The sequence below is a fragment of the Stegostoma tigrinum genome, chromosome 9 (genome assembly GCF_030684315.1).
Source record: "Stegostoma tigrinum isolate sSteTig4 chromosome 9, sSteTig4.hap1, whole genome shotgun sequence".
Taxonomy (NCBI): Eukaryota; Metazoa; Chordata; class Chondrichthyes; order Orectolobiformes; family Stegostomatidae; genus Stegostoma; species Stegostoma tigrinum.
The window spans coordinates 41,702,740-41,724,377 of NC_081362.1; the positions used below are offsets into that span (position 1 = coordinate 41,702,740).

Consider the following 21,638-nt stretch of genomic DNA (forward strand, 5'->3'; position numbering starts at 1 on the left):
AGTGAGAGGTATGCTCAGCCACAAATTTACAGACTATGGTTGAATACAATTCTGCAGCTGCAGATAGCCCACAACACCTCTCTGATTCGAGCTGCTTGAGCAGAAGAAATGATGCCCTCAGCGCGGAAATAGGTCTTTGTTTCGAGAAGCTTGTGCAACACTCTTACCAACATTATACAGATAGATTGGTGATAACTATTGACAAGACTAGGGCAAAGACTGGGTAACAAGTGACTGATTCCCAAACCTCCAAAGTTTCTCTCACCATGTACAGGTCTATGATGGAATATTCACTTTCCAAGATGGTTGCAGCATCCAGGCCAAAGCAACAGTTGCTCTGGCCACTAGATATAATAACTATTTGTGTAGCATTTCATCGATAGGGTTAATTCAATAACGTTAACAGCACTTTACAACTGAACACCCTCAGTCTGACGACTGGGCCAATTTATTATATAAATCATTTTTGCAATTTGCATACTATTTTAAATTAAAATATAATTTGCTTGTCACAGTTCATGGAATAAATACTGTAATTATGAAACATCAAATCCTATGATTCAGCAGGACATTCATTATTTACTGGTATCAGTTTACAGCAAGAAATTCTCTGGGGGCTGTGTGAATAACTACATCACAAGGCTCACATGAGCCAGAATGAACCTGTGCAATTCCTCGTGTGTGACCTCAGGCAGGGCAGAAGAGGAGTTTAGATTGCCATTAGCACAATTGTTCGAGAAGGCTTTATTGGCAGGAGGGATTGGAATGGAGGTTTGACAATTAGGAACATAAACTAGGGCATATACTGCCTGTCATTATTTGATGACTTTTGCTGGAAAGTAGTGTAGTCATCAATAGGCGAACATATTATAAAGCTTGCCTGTGATTTATCATTGACTATATGGTCATAAAATCAGTATTACGTGGAAACCCAACATGAGTGGGCATATAGCTGAAATGTTATCCAACCAGAAAGGGAAAGTCAATTCAGCTTGGACTTGGCAATTTCGTCTCAAAGTTAAAAGACTGTGAATTTGAATTATAACGCTAATATGGAGATGCTTACTTTAGGGTACATTTTAAATTAAAATTCTGGTTTTATGTTAACCTTGAAGCTAATGGCTGTAGAATGACAGAATTGTGGAAATTCAAATGAACCTTCATTTGAATGTGTGGTTCCATTCAATTTTGACAAGAGGAGTTTGCAAAGGCAGCAGTGATCAAGTAAATCAAATTCAACTATATCATGATCATCAAATGTTATCTTTCAGGATTTGTTTTAATCCATTTGGAATTTTCTTATAAAATTTTATGTATAAAAATGTATTTTTATTTTAAATGTATAAAATTTTATTGCAATATTGTTTTCTCCCATTTACATGTCAGGACAGCAAATGCTATTTAATTTAATCCTGAACTCCAAACTTCTTACTTTACCCTTTATAAGATAACCATCTCTGATCAAGTTTATCCATCCAAACTTTCAAAAGGAAGAAGACTTAAAAAATTGCATTGTGGGAATGTAATTTCCTTCACTATAACAGACACTGTTTATGAACAGCTGTGAATATAGGGACTAAAAAGTCTTAGAAGCTGCTTGAGGGCTCAAATTCCATTTTAGTAATAGAGCATAATCTGCCTTCAAAAGTTACCACACTGTAATTGATGGCACTGTTTCTCATGTTACAGTAAGGCCCCATTTTGTGGATGCTAAATGTTTCTTCCTGCTATTTTAAAGAACAGAAAGTTTACCCAACGTTTTGGAAAATGGTTTTCCTGTAATCACAGTAAGAAAACAGAACTATTTCATCATGACAGGCAATTGTGTATGTAACAGATCTCACCTGCATATCATTCACTGAACTTTAAAAGTAACTTTTAAGCACCTTTGATATCAATTATTTTTTATTTCTAGCCGAACACCTGGAGGCTTAACTTCTAAACTGCAGATCTGGACAAAACATTCAAAGATTCTGTATTTTAGGTTACCGTTTGCCTCTTCCTCACACTTGAGATGCATTATTGTAAAGTAAGCTGTGCAGTACCCAAACAGCCATTTTAAAATGGATTTCCTGTCCAATTTACAGTTTATTCTTGTTTAGTGAGTTTTCTTCATTTTTAATCCAAATTATCACATTTTATATTTCCTAGTCCAATCAAATTTCTGGTGAAAACAGAATTTACCAGATGTGCTTCCCTCACCCCAATTACCGAATAATTCTAAATTTATATGGATATGACATTTTATTGAACAAGACCAAATCCGACTACAGATGCTATGGAAATACATTCAGCTTAAATTTAAAAGCATCAGTATTGGAGGTCATTTATGGAATCTTATGATCTCCTGCGTAGAGATTTGAAGGTAGGGTGGAATCATAAAACATTGTGCATGGTCTACTGCTGCTTATGTGCTGACCACCAAAAAAATGCTGCTCATTGAAATACTGAATTCTCAAAAGCCCACTGGTTCACTAATATCCGGCAATGTGATTGAACCTTAAGTGTCTTGTAAAATCCAGTTATATTCAGGAAAGTAGGTCCCCACCACCATCTCAAAAGGCAATAAACGCTGTTTATACTGGCAACATCCACTTCCCATAAATGACTACTTTCCCCCAAAAATGTATTGTTGCAAAAAGCACAATACAGCATTACGTTGCTGAACGTATGGAGCTCTGACTCTGCAAAATCAAGGAAGCAAACCCAGGATCAGGTTAGAACTGTTCAGCAAATTCAGAAAAAGGGGTTTTTAATTAAAATCTGCAAGTCAGAAACAACCAGTTTAATTGATGACTCTCAAAAGTGACAAAAAAAGGTTCATATGTGGATTGAAAATAAATGCTAAAGAATTCACTAATAATACAATGGTTACCACATGCCCCGCCACTTCTAAGAACAATTTACCAACCATCACATACCGTGGAAACTTCTCTCTTCAGTTCCTTGTCCAATTCTCTTTTGAAGACTTTGAAGCTACCTCCAAAACTCACATAAGTATTCCACTCCAGGTCCTAACCCCTTCTCGTGTAAAGATTTTTTTTTGCTTTTCATCTTCAATCTTCTCAGAATCTTGAGCTTTCTCCCGAAGCGAAACTTTTCTCCATATCTCCTCTTTCCAGACCCCTCAACTGTGTTTACAATTGTATCTCTTAGCCAAAAGGACAATGTCCTCAGTTTCTCTCATCTATGCTATCATGAAGTTATAATGTATGGGTTATTAATCCCATTGATTCATTGAATCTTCAGATTTCAGTTTTGAAAAAAGACAAACATTCAAATGAGTCCAAACAGTTTAACAATGGCAGAGGTCACTCAACTTGTGATGACGCAAATTTCCTAAAATCCCCAACAATGGATTAAGAGATGTGCTTGTTCATCCCCATGTAGAATTGCATTTTTGCCAGTTTCAAATGTCTGGAAAAACCAAGAAATGAGTTCCACCAATTTCAGATCCTTAAGTCCGTTCTCCATTTAGAATCCCTTCCCCACACAGCGTTTACAACCTGTGTTTCATGGTTTTGCTTTCAGTCAAAGGTCATCTCTATTCTGAAACGAGCACCTTCTCTGGATGGCCCACCTTCTCCACTACTATTACCACTCCTTTTGTCCTTTATTCTGACATTTCAGATTTAATTTTGATGTAGTGTACTTGGACTACAGTGAGTCTATTGAGAGGCACCACATAGGAGACTGATAGTCCACACAATTCAAAGTAAATTTGGCAAATTAGATTCACAATTGGCTGAATGATAGAAAGCAGAGCATGTTGGTTGAGGAATGATTTTCCCAGTGGAAGTCAGTGTCCAGTGGGGTCTCACAAAAGATCAGGTTAAGGCCCCTTAAAATGATTTAAGCTTGGATAAAGGATGGTTGATCAGTATGTTCACAGATAATACAAGAATTGGTGAGGATGTAAATAGTGAGCATTGTAGCCTGACGTTAATCGGATGGTAAAGGCAGGCTTGTCAGATGGATTAATGAGTGATAAATGGTACTGAGAATAAATATGGGTTCATGCACTTGGCCAGGACAAACAAAGCAAGGGAATACATTATGCACATTAGGACCTTGGGGAGCACTGAGGAACAAAGGGATCTAAAGGGAGTATACGCCGTGGTCCCTTTATGCGGTGGGACAGGTAGACAACATAGTTACAACAGCACACTTGCTTTTATTAGCCAAGACACAGAACTGAATAGCAGGGAGGCTGTACTGGTATTGTATAAAATGTTGGTTAGCCCAGAGCTGAAGTACTGTGCACAGCTCTAGAATCCACATTACAGGAGGAATGAGATAGCAGGGGACAATTCAAACTGACCGTCCAAACAGCAGCCCCTCCAGATGCACCTCTGCATTTCCCATGGCTAATCCACCTCGGCTGCACGTCCCTGGATACTACGGGCAATATAGTATAGCTAATTCACCTAACCTGTACGTCTTTGGACTGTGGGAGGAAACTGGAGCACCCCCAGGAAACCCACATTGACATGGGGAACACATGCAAACTCCAGAGACAGTTGCCAGAAGTGGAATTAAACCTGGGTCCCTAACACAGAGGCAGTAGTGTTAACTGCTGAGCCACTGGGTTCTTCTTATAGACTTGCACTTTTAATTTTCTCTTTCACTCCCCCCTCCCACAGTAACTTGCTCCGTTTGATTCCATACCAATTCTTAAGTCACAAGAGTCTTGACAGGTTTTACATTTTAATAAATTTTTTTCCTCCCAACAGAATGTGTTTATAATTAGATAAACTCAATTTTGATTGAAGTGAGAGATCTGGCTGGTTTCTCGTTAAAAACTTTATAGATGGTCAATATATACTGAATTTTTAAAAAAAAGCAACTTTAAAACTTCCAAGCTCTATTTATCAACCTCAGGAGTGAAGAGAAAGAAAAATTATTCACCCCTTTTGGTTAAATTACTCCCTTAAGTTACTGAAGCTTGCCATCTCTGGAACCATTGTTTATCATTTTTACCGTCACTAATGCCTTCACTGCTACAAAAACAAATGTAGCACCCAAAATGGACATGATATACTCCAAATCAGTGCTTCATAGAGGGTAAACGTAAGATTCTTGCTTTCAAATATAAAAATAATATGTATTTTGTTTTCATCTTGTCCTGCCACCTACAATAGTATGAAGGCATAACGCTCCCCAGTCCTGCTGCTCTGCACCCCCTCTTGCCCTTTAGTATTATAGCCCTGATTTAATGGTTTCTTCTTTCACTCATACTGACTTCACACTTCGCATTAAATTTCATCTGCTACTGGTTTGCTCATTTCACCAGCATATCTATGTCCTCTTTATGTTGTTCTCAACCACCCCACAGTTCCCGATATAAGAAGTTTTATAATCATTGCTATATTTTTCCCAGGTCTAGATGAGTTGAGTTATATCAAAAAGATAGACCCCTTCTTTCAGTGTAGAACTGTTCAACACTGCCCTATTTCCTATTATTCCTGGCAGCCTGATTCTTCAGATGTATATTGCGCTTAACTTCCATACCATTGGTCCTTTTCCAGTGTTGCCTCCCAATACGATTCAAAATTTACCCGTGTTAGTTCTGTTGTCATGCCATTAAAAGTTGCCATCCCACTTTCAATTTTTTTTAAAAAGTCTGAATTGCTCCTTGACCTGTTCCATTGCTAATCTAAACATGTCCCCTACAAATATCGCACTACTGATGGTTTACCTACCTCATTCCCGAAAGACCCAGCAACGCTTCTTTGTTGCTCTGAAAACTGTTGTAGGAAGCTCTCCTGAAATCTGCAGTCCCCCTCTACCTCTTACACCATGATCTTAATACAGATGGAGATGGTGAAAGTCCGAGATTATAACTGCTGCATAATTCTTGCACTTCTCCATTGACGTTGCAAATCCCAAGCAGAAGCACAAAATTAACAGCCAGATTTCAAACGTTTGACAGTTACCACTAGCAACCAATTACAGATCAAAAGTAGAGAGACAACAAAGGTGTAGAGCTGGATGAACACACCAGGCCAAGCAGCATCAGAGGAGCAGGACAGCTGATGTTGTTTCGGGTCGAGACCCCTCTTCAGAAATAGGGGAGGGGAAGAGGATTCTGAAATAAATAGGGAGAAAAAGGGGGAAGCGGATAGATGATGGATAGAGGAGAAGATAGGTGGAGAGGAGACAAACAGGTCGAACAGGCGGGGTTGGAGCCAGTAAAGGTGAGCGTAGGTGGGGAGGTAGGGATGAGATAGGTCGTTGAGGTGGGATGAGGTTGGTGGGTAGGCGATGGGGGTGGGGCTAGAGGTGGGAGGAATGGTTAGGGGGCGGGGACGAGCTGGGCTGGTTTTGGGATGCAGTCAGGGGAGGGTTGGTTATGAAGCTTGTGGTGAAGTCCACATTGATACCATTCGGCTGCAGGGTTTCCAAGCGAAATAGGAGGAGATGCTGTTCCTGCAGCTTTCGGGTGACATCATTGTGGCAACGTAGGAGGCCCAGGATGAACATGTCGTCAAAGGAGTGGGAGGCGGAGGTGAAACGATTTGCGACTGGGAGATGTAGTTGTTTGATACAAACTGAGCGTAGGTGTTCCGCAAAGTGGTCCCCAAGCCTCTGCTTGGTTTCCCCGTTATGAAGGAGGCCACAACAGGAACAACAGATACAGTATACCACATTAGCTGATGTGTAGGTGAACATCCGTTTGATGTGGAAGGTCTTCTTAGGGTCTGGGGTGGGGGTGAGGTGTAGCACTTGCTCTGGTTGCAGGGCAAAATGCTGGGGTGGTGGGGCTGGAGGGGAGTGTGGAGCGGCCAAGGGAGCCACGCTCGTGTGAGAGAGTGGTCCCTCCAGAAAGCAGATTTGGGGGGTGGGGGGGTGGGGGAGGAATGTTTGATGTTGGGGGTCAGATTGCAGATGGTTAAGTGTCGGAGGATGATGCATTGAATTTGGAGGTTGGTGGGGTGGTACATGAGGACCGGGGGATTCTGTTTTGGTTGCTATTGCGGGTAGGGAGTGTGAGGGATGAGTTGCGGGAAATGCGAGAGACACGGTCAAGGGCATTTTCGACCACTGTGGAGGGGAAGGTGCCGTCCTTGAAAAACGAGGACATCTGGGATGTCCAGGAGTGGAATGACAATAGACAATAGGTGCTGGAGTAGGCCATTCGACCCTTCGAGCCAGCACTACCATTCATTATGATCATCCACAATCAGTATGCCTTATCCCCATAACCCTTGATTCCACGATCTTTAAGAGCTCTATCTATCTCTTTCTTGAAACTATCCAGAGAGTTGGCCTCTGTTGCCTTCTGGGGCAGAGCATTCCATATGCCCACCACTCTCTGGGTGAAGAAGTTTTTCCTCAAGTCTGTTCTAAGTAGCCTACCCCTTATTTTTAAACTGTGTCCTCTGGTTCTGGACTCACCCATCAGCAGAAACATTCTTCTTGACTCCACAGTGTCCAATCCCTTAATAGTCTTAAACGTCTCAATCAGACCCTCTCTCATCCTTCTAAACTGAAGTGTATACAAGCCGAGTTGCTCCAATCTTTCAACATATGATAGTCCTGCCATTCCGGGAACCTAGGCTGCACTCCCTCAATAGCAAGAATGTCCTTCCTCAAATTTGGAGACCATATTTGGAATGCCATATTTCGGGAGCAGATGTGGTGAAGGCGAAGGAATTGGGAATAGGGGATGGCCTTTTTGCAGGAAGGTGGGCGAGAGGTGGTGTATTCCAGCATCAGCAGTTCCTATTATCTCTCACAGATCAAAAGTAGCTCTAATTCCAATTTTGAAAAGGAGCAAGGTTTTACAGATATACACTGTTTTAGTTCACATTCTGAAGTCAAAAGATTAACATTCATGAACCAGCTCTCAGCAAGATATTATTAAATCCGCCTCTTTTGATCACAGTCCAGATTCAAACACAACCTTTCATGAAGGGAAGTGGAGTTGAAATGCCCATCAGCCATGATTAAATGGCGGAGTGGACTCGATGGGTTGAATGGCCTTACTTCCACTCCTATGTCTTATGGTCTTCATTGGTCAAATGAACAGCAACCTTCCAGAATCCTTCCTTCTTTTTGTAATAACTTAAAGGCAGAGTTTTAATGGAGACTGGATTTCAATGATCAAATTAGGAGGGTCAACTCTCAAAGTATATTCAGTTGTGATTAAAAATTTTACAACACAAAACAAAGTTTTTAAAGATATTTTTTACTCTAATTTTTTTTTATACAGTAAATACAAAAATATTCTTCCAAATACATATGGATTTTAGGCCTACAAAACAATCAACTGAATGCACTGGAAAATGTAAATCACAGTGACAATGAAGTTACAGCAGAAAAAGACATTTTAGGCAATTACTAAACTTTTCATTCTGCTTTGTAGACATTTATATGCAGTGATATATACACACACACGCACACGCACACGCACACTAGAAAAATCAGCAGCCTTATCATTGGCCATTAGAAGTAATCAAAAACAATTACCTATAAATGCTTTCCTGAAGTGATGAAATTCTCCAACTGTAAAGATTTTAACCACAAAACCCTATACCAATAACTAAAATGACTTTTTTTGGTTTTTTGTTATATACACAAAACATTGAAAGGGAGGGTTAACATAAAAAATACACAGGACAATTTTTTTGTTATTTTACAATTATTAAAATTATACGTCAGCCTTCTGAAAAGAACTGTCAATGCAATACTGATTGTTTTTCAATAAAAGGCTGCTTACAAGTATTTACACACATACAATGCATAATTGAGGGCAAAGAGACAAATATGTCCAGAGACACCGGTTGATCTTAAGAGGCCAGAAGCTATTCCATCCATTTAAGGCTTGGATTTTCTCCCCCCTCCTTCCTCATTTTCTCTAACAAGGCCTCAGATTTATGGATATTGGTTAATCAGCAGTCAGTCAACAGTACATGCGTTTTGAAGTGTAAACCAAACGTACTTCTGGTACCTCGAGCATCTGGTCTGCAAAAGGTATAGTGGAGTAGATTCGACTAACCCACCTTCTGGCTTCAACACCATGTCAGAATACCAATCGTATAGCAGTGCTCCACTTTCCACGTCTGGGCAAATTTTAACAAAATATAGCTGACATGCTTGAATAGTTTAAGATTAACAAATTACTTTTACCTGACAAGTCAGTGTTGCTACCGATTAAGGGTTAGTCTGATGGAATTTTTTATGACACGTATGCTACTCGTGGGAACTGGAGAAGATGCATCTGGTAGCTCCTTGCTGGGTAGTCTCTGTAAAGAAAATGAGCACCAAAACAAGGACAGAAAGAAGCATGTTAAATTGCACTGGTTAAAAAAAAAGTGAATTCTAGAAGTACAAGAGGTGTTTTAACTTAAGAGTGAAAATTCACTCTTCAGAATCTTCAGAAAGTTTTGAGTGCAGACATTACTCGTAGAATCATCGTTTCCTGTGAAGAAAGAGATTTAATAGGTAGTACCTGTGATCTTGTATCAATTGTTGGAATGGGCATGGATTTCACTTCTCCGTGGCTGTCCTGTTACATACAGACAACAATTTAATCAATTGAAGCAAAACAAGTCTTACAATCAGAAAGGTGAAGTTAAGTGTCACTAAAGCCCCTTCCCCACTACGCAAAAAAAACCTCAATGGGATTATGTTTCCATTCACTTTGATTGTTTTAAAACATCTTCCAACTGTTGCATAACTATTACTTGAAATGGAAATAATTGAACCAGACAGATACTGAGGAAATGGAACATCCTATGCTTGTTGCATTGAAAAGGTGGCCCTCCATCATCTTGACTGGTATCAGCTGTGACAGCAGGTACGAAGTACTGAACCACAACAAACACTTCCCTTCAGGGGAAGAAAGCCAGAGGAAAAACTGCACGTAAATGACAATTTGTGTTGACGGTCTGTATGACTGTAAAAGCCGAGCTGTCAAACAGGCTTCTTCTAAGTCCTTGTACAAGGTATAAAGAAGTCCAGAACACCATGGCACAGACTGTAAAATGCAGCATTTAAAGCAAGAGCACACCTTGCACAAACTGCCTTTCCTGCATAAGAGACAGCATTTGAGTAGCAACTATATATTGTGCAGATACATGAATGCTTCATCTTCAGGAATATTCTACATAGGCAAGATGTTAATTACATCCAAAATATTCTATTTATATTAAAATGTTATCATTCCAAATAATCGATAATGAAGTTGGGAGAGAACTGATTTATAGTACAGGGTTATAGAAAAATGAATATTTACTGACAGGTTCACCACTTTATGGTAAAGCTGTGCAGTCTAATCCTAAAATGCAAGTGTATGCTATGTTTTAACCAGTGAGACACAAGACCCTTACAGTCAACCTTCAGCTGTAGTTACCACTACCTGTCCATCTTTCTGAGATTTCAGTATGTCCTCTTCATTTGATGAGGAAGGTTGTTTGAAAGCACAATCATCTGGCTCAATAGTACACATCTGAAAAGGACAGGAGACATAAAAAATAGTTAAAACAATATTCCAGAGTATTATCGATGCCATAAACATTTAAAATTTAAATATAAAAAGTTAGATCAAAAGATGCTGCATATAAAAATAGTCCACTAAAGCTAACAACAAATGACTCCTAAAAAGGGCATGTGCCCAAATTTGGTTTGAAATGAACACATTGTTCCAGTCTAACTACATCCTAAATATCACTGCAAAAAGAATGTTATCCTTGTAACACGTCCGTTACAAACAAGATGGCTGTAGATATCATAAAGCTTCTTTTCTACTGGAATTCTACCAAATGAAGATTTGTATTTTAGCTATAGGTCAGGAGATGTACAGACTATCAAAGATTTTCCACTATCTACGAAGTTCAAGTTAGGAGTGTGATAGATCCTTAAGACCATAAGACATAGGAGTGGAAGTAAGGCAATTTGGCCCATCGAGTCCACACCGCCTTTTAATCATGGCTGATGGGCATTTCAACTTCCCTGCATTCTCCCCAAAGCCCTTAATTCCTTGTGAGATCAAGAATTTATCAATCTCTGGCTGGAAGACATTTAACGTCCCGGCCTCCACTGCGCTCCGTGGCAATGAATTCCACAGGTCCACCACTCTCTGGCTGAAGAAATGTCTCCTCAGTTCTGTTCTAAATTGACCCCCTCTAATTTTAAGGGTGTGCCCACGGTCCTAATCTCTCCGCCTAATGGAAACAACTTCCCAGCATCCACCCTTTCTAAGCCATGCATTATCTTGTAAGTTTCTATTAGATCTCCCTTCAACCTTCTAAATCTAATGAATACAATCCCAGGATCCTCAGCCGCTCATTGTACGTTAGGCCTACCGTTCCAGGGCTCATCTGTGTGAATCTCTGCTGGACACGCTCTAGTGCCAGTTTGTCCTTCCTGAGGTGTGGGGCCCAAAATTGGACACAGTATTCTAAATGGGGCCTAACTAGAGCTTTATAAAGTCTCAGAAGCACATCACTGCTTTTATATTCCAACCCTCTTGAGATAAGTGACAACATTACATTTGCTTTCGTAATCACGGACTCAACCTGCAAGTTAACCTTTAGAGAATCCTGGACTAGCACTCCCAGATCCCTTTGTACTTCTGCTTTATGAATTTTCTCACCATTTGGCAAGAAAGAGTACAGGCATGGACTCTTTCTTGCCAAAGTGCAAGACCTAGCATTTGCTCACGTTGAATTTCATCAGCCATTTCCTGGACCACTCTCCTAAACTGTCTGAATTGTTCTGCAGCTTCCCCACCTGCTCAGTACTACCTGCCTGTCCACCTACCTTCGCATCGTCAGTAAATGTCATCAGAATGCCCCCAGTCCCTTCATCCAGATCATTAATATATAAAGTGAACAGCTGCAGCCCCAACACTGAACCCTGTGGACACCACCTGTCACCGGTTGCCATTCCAAAAAAGGGCCTTTTATCCCAACTCTCTGCCTTCTGTAAGACAGCCAATCCTCAATCCAAGCCAGTAGCTCACCTCAAACACCACGGGCCCTCACCTTATTCAGCAGCCTCCCGTGAGGCACCTTACCAAAGGCCTTTTGGAAGTCTAGATAGATAACATCCACTGGGTTTCCCTACTTCTTACCTCTTCAAAGAATTCCTACAGGTTTGTCAGCCATGACCTCCCCCTACTAAATCCATGCTGACTTGTTCTAATTCGACCCTGCACTTCCAAGAATTTAGAAATCTCATCCTTAATGATGGATTCTAGAATTTTATCAACAACTGGGGTTAGGCGAATCAGCCTATAATTTTCCATCTTTTGCCTTGATCCTTTCTTAAACATGGGGATTACAACAGTGATTTTCCAATCATCTGGGACTTTCCCTGTCCCCAGTGACTTTTGAAAGATCACAACCAAAGCCTCCGCTATTTCCTCAGCCACCTCCCTCAGAACACTTACCATCTGGATGCAAAAACAACATAGATCAATACCCCCAAGCTTAGTATCTACACTCTCCCCACCACTGGAGCTGCACCAAGGAAAATTTAGAAACACACTGCAGCAACTCAGTGGGTTTACACTGACAACAAAATGACCCTCTTCAATAATGGAGACGGAAAGCTACTATATCTCAGGTACACCATCACCTCAAAAAGAGAGAGGCTTTAACACGGGCATGTCATCTGTTTAGTCAAAATCACTTGTTCAATATCCTAGTGTTCCTTAAATCAACAGTCTTAAGAACATCTGTGCCACAAGAGACGCAACACTTCAAAACAAAGCCGGCCACCAATGAGTCAAGGGAATGGGAAGAGATTATAAATATGGTGTCCATGCCAGAAAAATGTTGAGAAAAATGAATAACAACATACTTAAATATTGCTCGCCAACTGTTTGCGTTGGAGCTCGTATTTATAATCATGATACAATCCAATGATACAAGCAGCCATCTCTAAACTTGGATCATGTGGAAACAATAAACTACAATAAACGCTAAATCTGGATGTTCAACATAAACAGCTTTATTGAAGGACATAACAAGTGTTCTTAAAAAGGTTTACATCAAGTAGTCAAGAGAAATACTTTGTAAAAATCAATCATTCTGGTCTGGTAACCCTGCAGCTAGGAAAGAAAGGGAAGGGAGGGCGTGAACGGTTCTATTTTCTATTTAAACTTGTAAAATAAGGAACTTTCCTCTAATTAGATATTAAAAATTGGGCAGTAAGCTAAATGCAATTTAACCATATTATTTTAATCAAAAAGCAAGTAAGAGATTACAGACTACTGTTAGCTTAACCATACACAATTATCTCCCAATTGGTCTGCAACTGATTTCATATAGCACCACAGCAGATCAAAAAGTACAAACAATAAATTGAAATGGAAAAAGATAGTAAACATAAAAATTATTTCAAGGTCATACTAAAGAAAAGGATAACCAGGTATGTTTTGATAAATACCTATCCCACATTGTGCATAAAATCATTTTCTCCCTCAACTGCTACCTATTAACAAGTATGCAGTGCTTAAACACTGTTCCAATATTGTTTGAAGCATGAATATACCTACATCACATAAATTAAATTTTACTGGTACTTACCAAGGGGAGGTCTTTAAGCCGTTTTGGAGATTCTTCTAATGTAGGTGAATGAGGCCTTTTCGATGAAGAGCTGTTTGGACTAGGAGTTAACTTGGTCCCATTTGGCAGTGGCTGGTTACATGGAGATGTCAAACGAGGAATTATACTGCGCCCAACAACAGTGGGAATAGAACAGAGTGCTTGAGAAGGAGTGGAGTTTGTAGTGGAAATAGGATCATTCTCTGCAACAAAACATTTATTAGTTAATATCTTTGAAATCAAAATGTGAAGGCTTGTTGTACGCCTGTGACAATAAAGTGACATACTTGCACCAATAACAGGCCTCTGCTTCCCTTGGCCTAGTTGTGTTTCTGGAGAATCACACTCATTAGACATTAGTTCTGTTACATCTGAAGCTTGTTTTTTTCCAGGTGACATTTCATATCTAGTAAACAACAAAAAGAATTCTTAAGTGCCATAATATTACAACATGAATATCAATGTGATCAACATGTTCCACATACTTCTGCAAGTCCTCTGTTCCCTGAGTATTTGGTTTGGAAGATTTTTGTAACAATGTAGGAGAACCAAAAGGGGTGCCAACATCAGTATCCCTAGAACTGTCCAAAGGACTTCCTTCTAAAGACGTGCGATTTAGATTTCCAACATTTCCAGAAGAGTTCCGATTAATGTCAGGAATGCTTTGCTGGAAGGCAAAAAACAGAATGAGAGAAAAATGCAATCTAATATAAAAAGTGCTGAATCAGGTCAATGCCACGGTCCATATTTACCTTCTTCTTTTTCTGTAGAATTTCGCCAGGCAAATACTGATGAAGCTGCTTCTTCTTGACATGTGTAGCTTCAATTCTCATTTTCTCCTTCAGCATGTTAATGTTATTTGCTTGTCTATACACTGGAATAAACCAGAATTATTCCCAGAGTAGAACAAAAGCCACAAAGGATAAAAAGAGATGGATTTCTAGAATTTAAATTATGTAATATCTAAACTTTCAAAGAGCATATATTTCAAAGGAAATTCTAGTACTGTACATTTAAGCACACTGTCAAGGGCCTTGTTTTGTTGATGAGGTACTTGACATTATGAAAAATAATTTGATTAATTTCAGGCAACCTTGAGCAAAATTTACATTTCTAGCCATTACAAAGGATTATTAAAATTAACTCTTTTCCTGTTACCATAAAAACACATTTTCCTCTCTGATAAATGCAAAGTTCAAACAGGCAAGACTGGCACGGTGGCTCAGTGGTTAGCACTGCTGCCTCATAGCAGAGGCCCAGGTTAGATTCCACCTGCGGGTGACTGTCTAAGTGAGTTTGCGCATTCTCCCCATGTCTGCGCGGGTTTCCTGCAGGTGTCCGGTTTCCTCCCACCGTCCAAAGATGTGCAGGGTAGGTGAACTGGCCATGCTAAAATTGCCCATAGTGTTCAGGGATGTGTAGATTAGGTGGGTTATAGGGGTCAGGTCTGGATGGGATTCACCGAGGATTGGTATAGGCTTGTTGGGCGAATGGGCCCGTTTCCACATTGTAGGGGTTCTATTGATAGGATGACAAACGTATGTATCAACGGCATGCCTCATGCTGAATGTGGCAGTCCCTTTTTTTTAAAAAGTAGAACACTATGTGATAACACTTAAGTTATGTCTTCCTGAATTCCACACTGATACGCTCTCACTTTGATAGCATAGTGCAATCAGGGTATCTAAACTCAGTAGGCCAGAAATAAAACAAAAATCATCTTGCCACGAACCACTGAATTACAGCAGCAAGGATGAAAAGAACAGATTGGACCACACTTAAATTAGTAAGAAAGCAACTTCATGCACACACAAAAAAAAATTTACAGAAATACAAAAACACAGCATTAGTCACAATTGATAGTTTTCCCTGCTCTAGCCTGTATCAGTTTATCAATGGAATGCCATGGCATCATTTTGCAAAGAAAGCCATCAACTTCTAACGTTACTCCATTCAATGATAAAATGTTAATTAAAGCTATTTCAGGTACTCCTTTGCTAACAGTGAAACATAGCTATATTTGCAAGGAGTGGTGTGACAATTACTACAGGTTAAGGAAAATCTTCATAGCTTTCAGCTCAGCCGGAGAATTACTAGTAGCAGCATTAATTGGGACCAGATTGAAAACATTAACACAAAATGCCACCAGCCAACTGCTACATATCACATCTTCCTGGAGTTACCAGTATTTCTTAAGCATATTCTCCAACTATCTAGAACTTGTATGGCACTATTCAATGCAGAACTAAATCAATGCAAAGCCTCAAGTATGAATTATTAACTTTCAGAAACTTGGTGCAAAGTTTCTTCCATTACATGCTTCCTTCAGTTACAGACATTTCAATAAACAATTCTGCACTTTTGGTCTGCAGCTCTGTCCTGTTCTTAATCTGATTTTATTTCTGATTTAAAATTTGAAAGTGCTGGGATTACAAAAGGTCAGGCAGTATCTATGGAGAATCAAACAAAGTTAAATGTTTGAGGTCAGTGATCTTTCATCAGAACCAGGAATAAAACATATAATTGGTTTTGAAGCAGGACCATACGAAGGTCTCTAACAGGTAGAAGACAGGAAGAGATTGAATGACAGAAGAAATTTGTTTTATGGGGCTAATGGGAACAGCGATGTGAGAAGGAAAAACTAAAATATGCGCTGTTGATTGAAGCAAAAAAGAAGAAAACTGAAACATGCAAAAGAAAAATTTTTTTTGGTGAGGTGGGTGGGGGAGAAAGGGTTGGTCAGATGTGGTGCTGGAACAGAGTTTTCAGTCTGAAATTGTGGAATATTGATTTGTGAAGGCTGTATTTTTTTTAAAAAAGGTCTAACTAAAAGATGAGGTGCAGATGGTCAAACTTGTTTTGAGCTGCACTAGAAAAGTGCAGACTAAGGACAGAATGTCGATCAAAGGGAGAGTCAATTTTGGAGACTACTGGAATATCAAAGTCATGATTATTGACTTTAACAATGCATTCTGCAAAGTGGTCAAATGTACAGTTGGTCTCACCCAATGTACGTCAACTTTCTAGCATTCTCCTCCCACCCCCCCACCCCAGCATATTGCTTTCGAAAATTTAAAGTCAGTTCTGGCTTTACAGCCATTACTCATCAAATGTATTCAGTACTCTGACCACCCAGAAGAGATCCACCCATGAATTCCTTACAATCCCAAAAAAATTCCATGTGACCACTGATCAATTCATTTCCTCCAGGAGTAAACTTTATACAACTTTAAACTAAATCAAAAAGTATGACATAATGCTTACATAGAACATAGGACAATAAAAGCACAGAACAGGCCCTTTGGCCCTAGATGTTGCGCCGACCTGTGAACTAATCTAAGCCCATCCCCCAACACTATCCCATCATCATCCATCTGCTTATCCAAGGACTGTTATAGTGCCCCTAATGTGGCTGAGTTAACTACATTGTTACAGGTCTATTAAGCAAGAAAAATGAATGTGGCTACTGAACCTCTCTATCTTTTGTTGTACTACATAATTGCACTATGGACTGTGAAGAACTGAAGCCTCTTTATACACAGTGCATAGCTTATTTTGCTCTTACACATGATTGCCCCCTACATCTGAAAAATACTGTCAGTCATTCAGTTTCTGAGCAGGTTCATGGGTTTAAATTTATTTCTACAGAAGAAATCACTATGTTTGAAAATCAAGTTCTTTTTTAAACAATGCAATAGTTTGGAGAAAGAAACTTCACTTTACATCTAAATTTGATGTCTGGCTTCGCACTTTACCAGAGACTCTCAAGCTACATCAAGCTGGGAAATAAAAATCTGACAGTACAAAAGGCAACGTTATTTGATTTGAGGTACAAGATAAAGCAAAGTAAATTTTAAGAAAGAGAAATCAAAACCCCAATCTCAAAGCAAGCCAAGCACATTGTTCAGTGAATCACCTGTATCATTATTAAACTTGTAACTTTAGAGAGGTCAGAATGTAATTACTCCAGGCAGTTCACATTATAACACAATAGCATTCAAAATGGAGCTGCTCTGTGATACATAATCCATGATAGTACCACGGTGGCCTAACATCAGAGGTCAAACAAGGTTGACTTGAAATGCATGCTTGTTTCTGTTATATAATGACAGCAGAGTTGTAACTACAAAATCAGGTGGGAGATTAGAAGCATAGTGATAAAAAAGGTGTAAACAACCAACTAATAGGATATCTGTATTTGATGGTAAAAGGATGGTGAACATGATGAATTTGGACAAAGAAATTCCTGAATTTCAGAACTTCATTAATTAGCAGGATGAGAACATTGCTGGCTAGGTAGCAGTTATCCATCTCTAATTGCTCAGAGGGCAGTTCAGAGTCAACCACATTGTTCTGGGTCTGGAGTCACATGCGGGCAGATAAAGTTGGCAGTTCCTTCCCGAAAGGACATTAGTGAACCTGGTGGGTTTATCCGACAATTGACAATGGATTATGGACTTCAGTAAGGCATTTGATAAGGTTCCCCATGGTAGGCTCATTCAGAAGGTCAGGAGGAATGGGATACAGGGGAACTTAGCTGCTTAGATACAGAATTGGCTGGCCAACAGAAGACAGCGAGTGGTAGTAGAAGGAAAATATTCTGCCTGGAAGTCAGTGGTGAGTGGGGTTCCACAGGGCTCTATCCTTGGACCTCTACTGTTTGTAATTTTTATTAATGACTTGGATGAGGGGATTGAAGGATGGGTCAGCAAGTTTGCAGACGACACAAAGGTCGGAGGTGTCGTTGACAGTGTAGAGGGCTGTTGTAGGCTGCAGCGGGACATTGACAGGATGCAGAGATGGGCTGAGAGGTGGCAGATGGAGTTCAACCTGGATAAATGCGAGGTGATGCATTTTGGAAGGTCGGATTTGAAAGCTGAGTACAGGATTAAGGATAGGATTCTTGGCAGCGTGGAGGAACAGAGGGATCTTGGTGTGCAGATACATAGATCCCTTAAAATGGCCACCCAAGTGGACAGGGTTGTTAAGAAAGCATATGGTGTTTTGGCTTTCATTAACAGGGGGATTGAGTTTAAGAGTCGGGAGATCTTGTTGCAGCTCTATAAAACTTTGGTTAGACCGCACTTGGAATACTGCGTCCAGTTCTGGGCGCCCTATTATAGGAAAGATGTGGATGCTTTGGAGAGGGTTCAGAGGAGGTTTACCAGGATGCTGCCTGGACTGGAGGGCTTATCTTATGAAGAGAGGTTGACTGAGCTCGGTCTCTTTTCATTGGAGAAGAGGAGGAGGAGAGGGGACCTAATTGAGGTATACAAGATAATGAGAGGCATAGATAGAGTTGATAGCCAGAGACTATTTCCCAGGGCAGAAATGGCTAGCACGAGGGGTCATAGTTTTAAGCTGGTTGGTGGAAAGTATAGAGGGGATGTCAGAGGCAGGTTCTTTACGCAGAGAGTTGTGAGAGCATGGAATGCGTTGCCAGCAGCAGTTGTGGAAGCAAGGTCATTGGGGTCATTTAAGAGACTGCTGGACATGTATATGGTCACAGAAATTTGAGGGTGCATACATGAGGATCAATGGTCGGCACAACATTGTGGGCTGAAGGGCCTGTTCTGTGCTGTACTGTTCTATGTTCTATGTTCTATGATTCATGGTCATCATTAGAATCTTATTTCCAGATGCTTTACTGAATTCAAACTCCACGATCTGCTGTGGTGGGATTTGAACCTGGGCCCCCAGAATGTTATCTGAGTCTCTGGATGAACAGTCCAGCAATAATACCAGTAGGCCATTGCCTCCTCTGCTATAAACACCTATAAAGCAGGCAGAATACAGAATACCCTCCCCTCCCCCCACTGCACCACACAACCAGCCCAGCTCTTCCCCCCCACCCACTGCATCCCAAAACCAGTCCAACCTGTCTCTGCCTCCCTAACCGGTTCTTTCTCTCACCCATCCCTTCCTCCCACCCCAAGACGCACCCCCAGCTACCTACTAACCTCATCCCACCTCCTTGATCTGTCCGTCTTCCCTGGACTGACCTATCCCCTCCCTACCTCCCCACCTATACACTCTCCACCTATCTTCCTTACTCTCCATCTTCGGTCCACCTCCCCCTCTCTCCCTATTTATTCCAGTTCCCTCTCCCCATCCCCCTCTCTGATGAAGGGTCTAGGCCCGAAACGTCAGCTTTTGTGCTCCTGAAATGCTGCTTGGCCTGCTGTGTTCATCCAGCCTCACATTTTATTATCTTAGAATACTGGCAACGTTGCTGAAAAATGGAGTTTGACAGAAGGCATCCTTTAACGTTCTTTTCCAGAACATTTCACCAAAGGGCCTGAAAAAATAAAAAAGTAGGTTGATACGGAGCTACAACCCACAACCAGAATGCTGCAGAACGATTTAAAAAGTTGCTTAAAAATACAGGGGAGAGAAAAATATAAAATTAGTCACAGCTGTATGTTTGATAACGTAGTGACTGAGGTGTCTGATACCTCGGGAGGGACAGACCTTAATGTTGCGCCATTATCATAGCTCCAAAATCCTGGTGCTACAATGTTAACATTGTTGCCAAGTAAGTCACAGTAGGCAGGAGAAGGACAAGTCAAAAGAACAAAACTGGTGGGCAAAATCGAAAGAAGAATGCTGACTCCAGGGAGTTGGCTTCAAAAATTATGATCCAGTTGATAATCTCAGTAAGCCCACTTGTGGAGTAAATGACAATTTCCCTACCTCCCATCACTAGCCTTCCAGCATCAATTTGGAGCGGCCCAATGTCTACTTTTGCCTATTGTTTGTTTCTTATGTATTGAGAGAAATTTCTATTACAATTTCTAATATTATTGGCTAGCACAATGCTTTCAATACATAAGAAACAAACGAGACGCAAAAGTAGACATTCGGCCACTCCAAATTGATGCTGGAAGGCTAGTGATGGGAGATAGGGAAATAGCTGAAGGACTTAATAAGTATGTTGCCTCAGTCTTCACAGTGGAAGACATGAGTAGTTTCCCAACAATTAAGGGGCGGGGGGCAGAGTGGAGTATGGTAGGCCAGACAAAAGAGGAAGTGCTAGAAAAGCTAAAAAGGTCTAAAAATTGATAAATCTCCTGGCCCCGATGGGCTACATCCTCGAGTTCTGAGGAGGTGGCTGAGGAAATAGCAGAGGCATTGGGTGTGATCTTTCAAAAGTCACTGGGGACAGGGAAAGTCCCAGATGATTGGAAAATCACTGTTGTAATCCCCAAGTTTAAGAAAGGATCAAGGCAAAAAAAATGGAAAAAAATTATAGGTTGATTCGCCTAACCCCAGTTGTTGATAAAATTCCAGAATCCATCATTAAGGATGAGATTTCTAAATTCTTGGAAGTGCAGGGTCGGATTAGAACAAGTCAGCATGGATTTAGTAAGGGGAGGTCGTGGTTGACAAACTTGTTAGAATTCTTTGAAGAGTTAACAAGTAGGTTAGACCAGGGAAACCCAGTGGATGTTATCTATCTAGACTGCCAAAAGGCCTTTGGTAAGGTGCCTCACGGGAGGCTGCTGAATAAGGTGAGGGCCCATGGTGTTTGAGGTGAGCTACTGGCTTGGATTGAGGATTGGCTGTCTTACAGAAGGCAGAGAGTTGGGATAAAAGGCCCTTTTTTGGAATGGCAACCAGTGACAGGTGGTGTCCCACAGTGTTCAGTGTTGGGACTGCAGCTGTTCACTTTGCATGTTTAATGATCTGGATGAAGGGACTGGGGGCATTCTGGCAAAGTTTGCCACCGATACGAAGATAGGTGGACAGGCAGGTCGTACTGAGGAGATGGGGAGGCTGCAGAAAGATTTAGACAGTTTAGGAGAGTGGTCCAGGAAATGGCTGATGAAATTCAACGTGAGCAAATGCTAGGTCTTGCACTTTGGCAAGAAAGAAAAAATAGTCTATGCCTGTATTCTAAATGGTGAGAAAATTCATAAAGCAGAAGTACAAAGGGATCTGGGAGTGCTAGTCCAGGATTCTCTAAAGGTTAACTTGCACGTTGAGTCCGTGATTACGAAAGCAAATGTAACGTTGTCACTTATTCAAGAGGGTTGGAATATAAAAGCAGTGATGTGCTTCTGAGACTTTATAAAACTCTAA

At 40.6% G+C, this 21,638-nt stretch overlaps 1 protein-coding gene across 3 annotated transcripts in view; it reads right to left on the minus strand.

The window, feature by feature from the left end:
- Positions 1-8,221: 8,221 nt before the first annotated feature.
- The window catches only part of LOC125454760 (poly(A) polymerase gamma-like), a 42,670-nt gene continuing 29,253 nt past the window's right edge, over positions 8,222-21,638 (minus strand). For all 3 annotated transcript variants that reach the window (XM_048535926.1, XM_048535923.1, XM_048535924.1), the window contains 7 exons: positions 14,309-14,430; positions 14,042-14,223; positions 13,844-13,962; positions 13,539-13,759; positions 10,364-10,453; positions 9,455-9,511; positions 8,222-9,248 (listed from right to left, as the gene is read on the minus strand). In XM_048535926.1, coding sequence (XP_048391883.1) covers positions 9,150-9,248; positions 9,455-9,511; positions 10,364-10,453; positions 13,539-13,759; positions 13,844-13,962; positions 14,042-14,223; positions 14,309-14,430 — 890 coding nt within the window. In that variant the 3' untranslated portion in view covers positions 8,222-9,149. The remainder of the gene's footprint in view (positions 9,249-9,454; positions 9,512-10,363; positions 10,454-13,538; positions 13,760-13,843; positions 13,963-14,041; positions 14,224-14,308; positions 14,431-21,638) is intronic.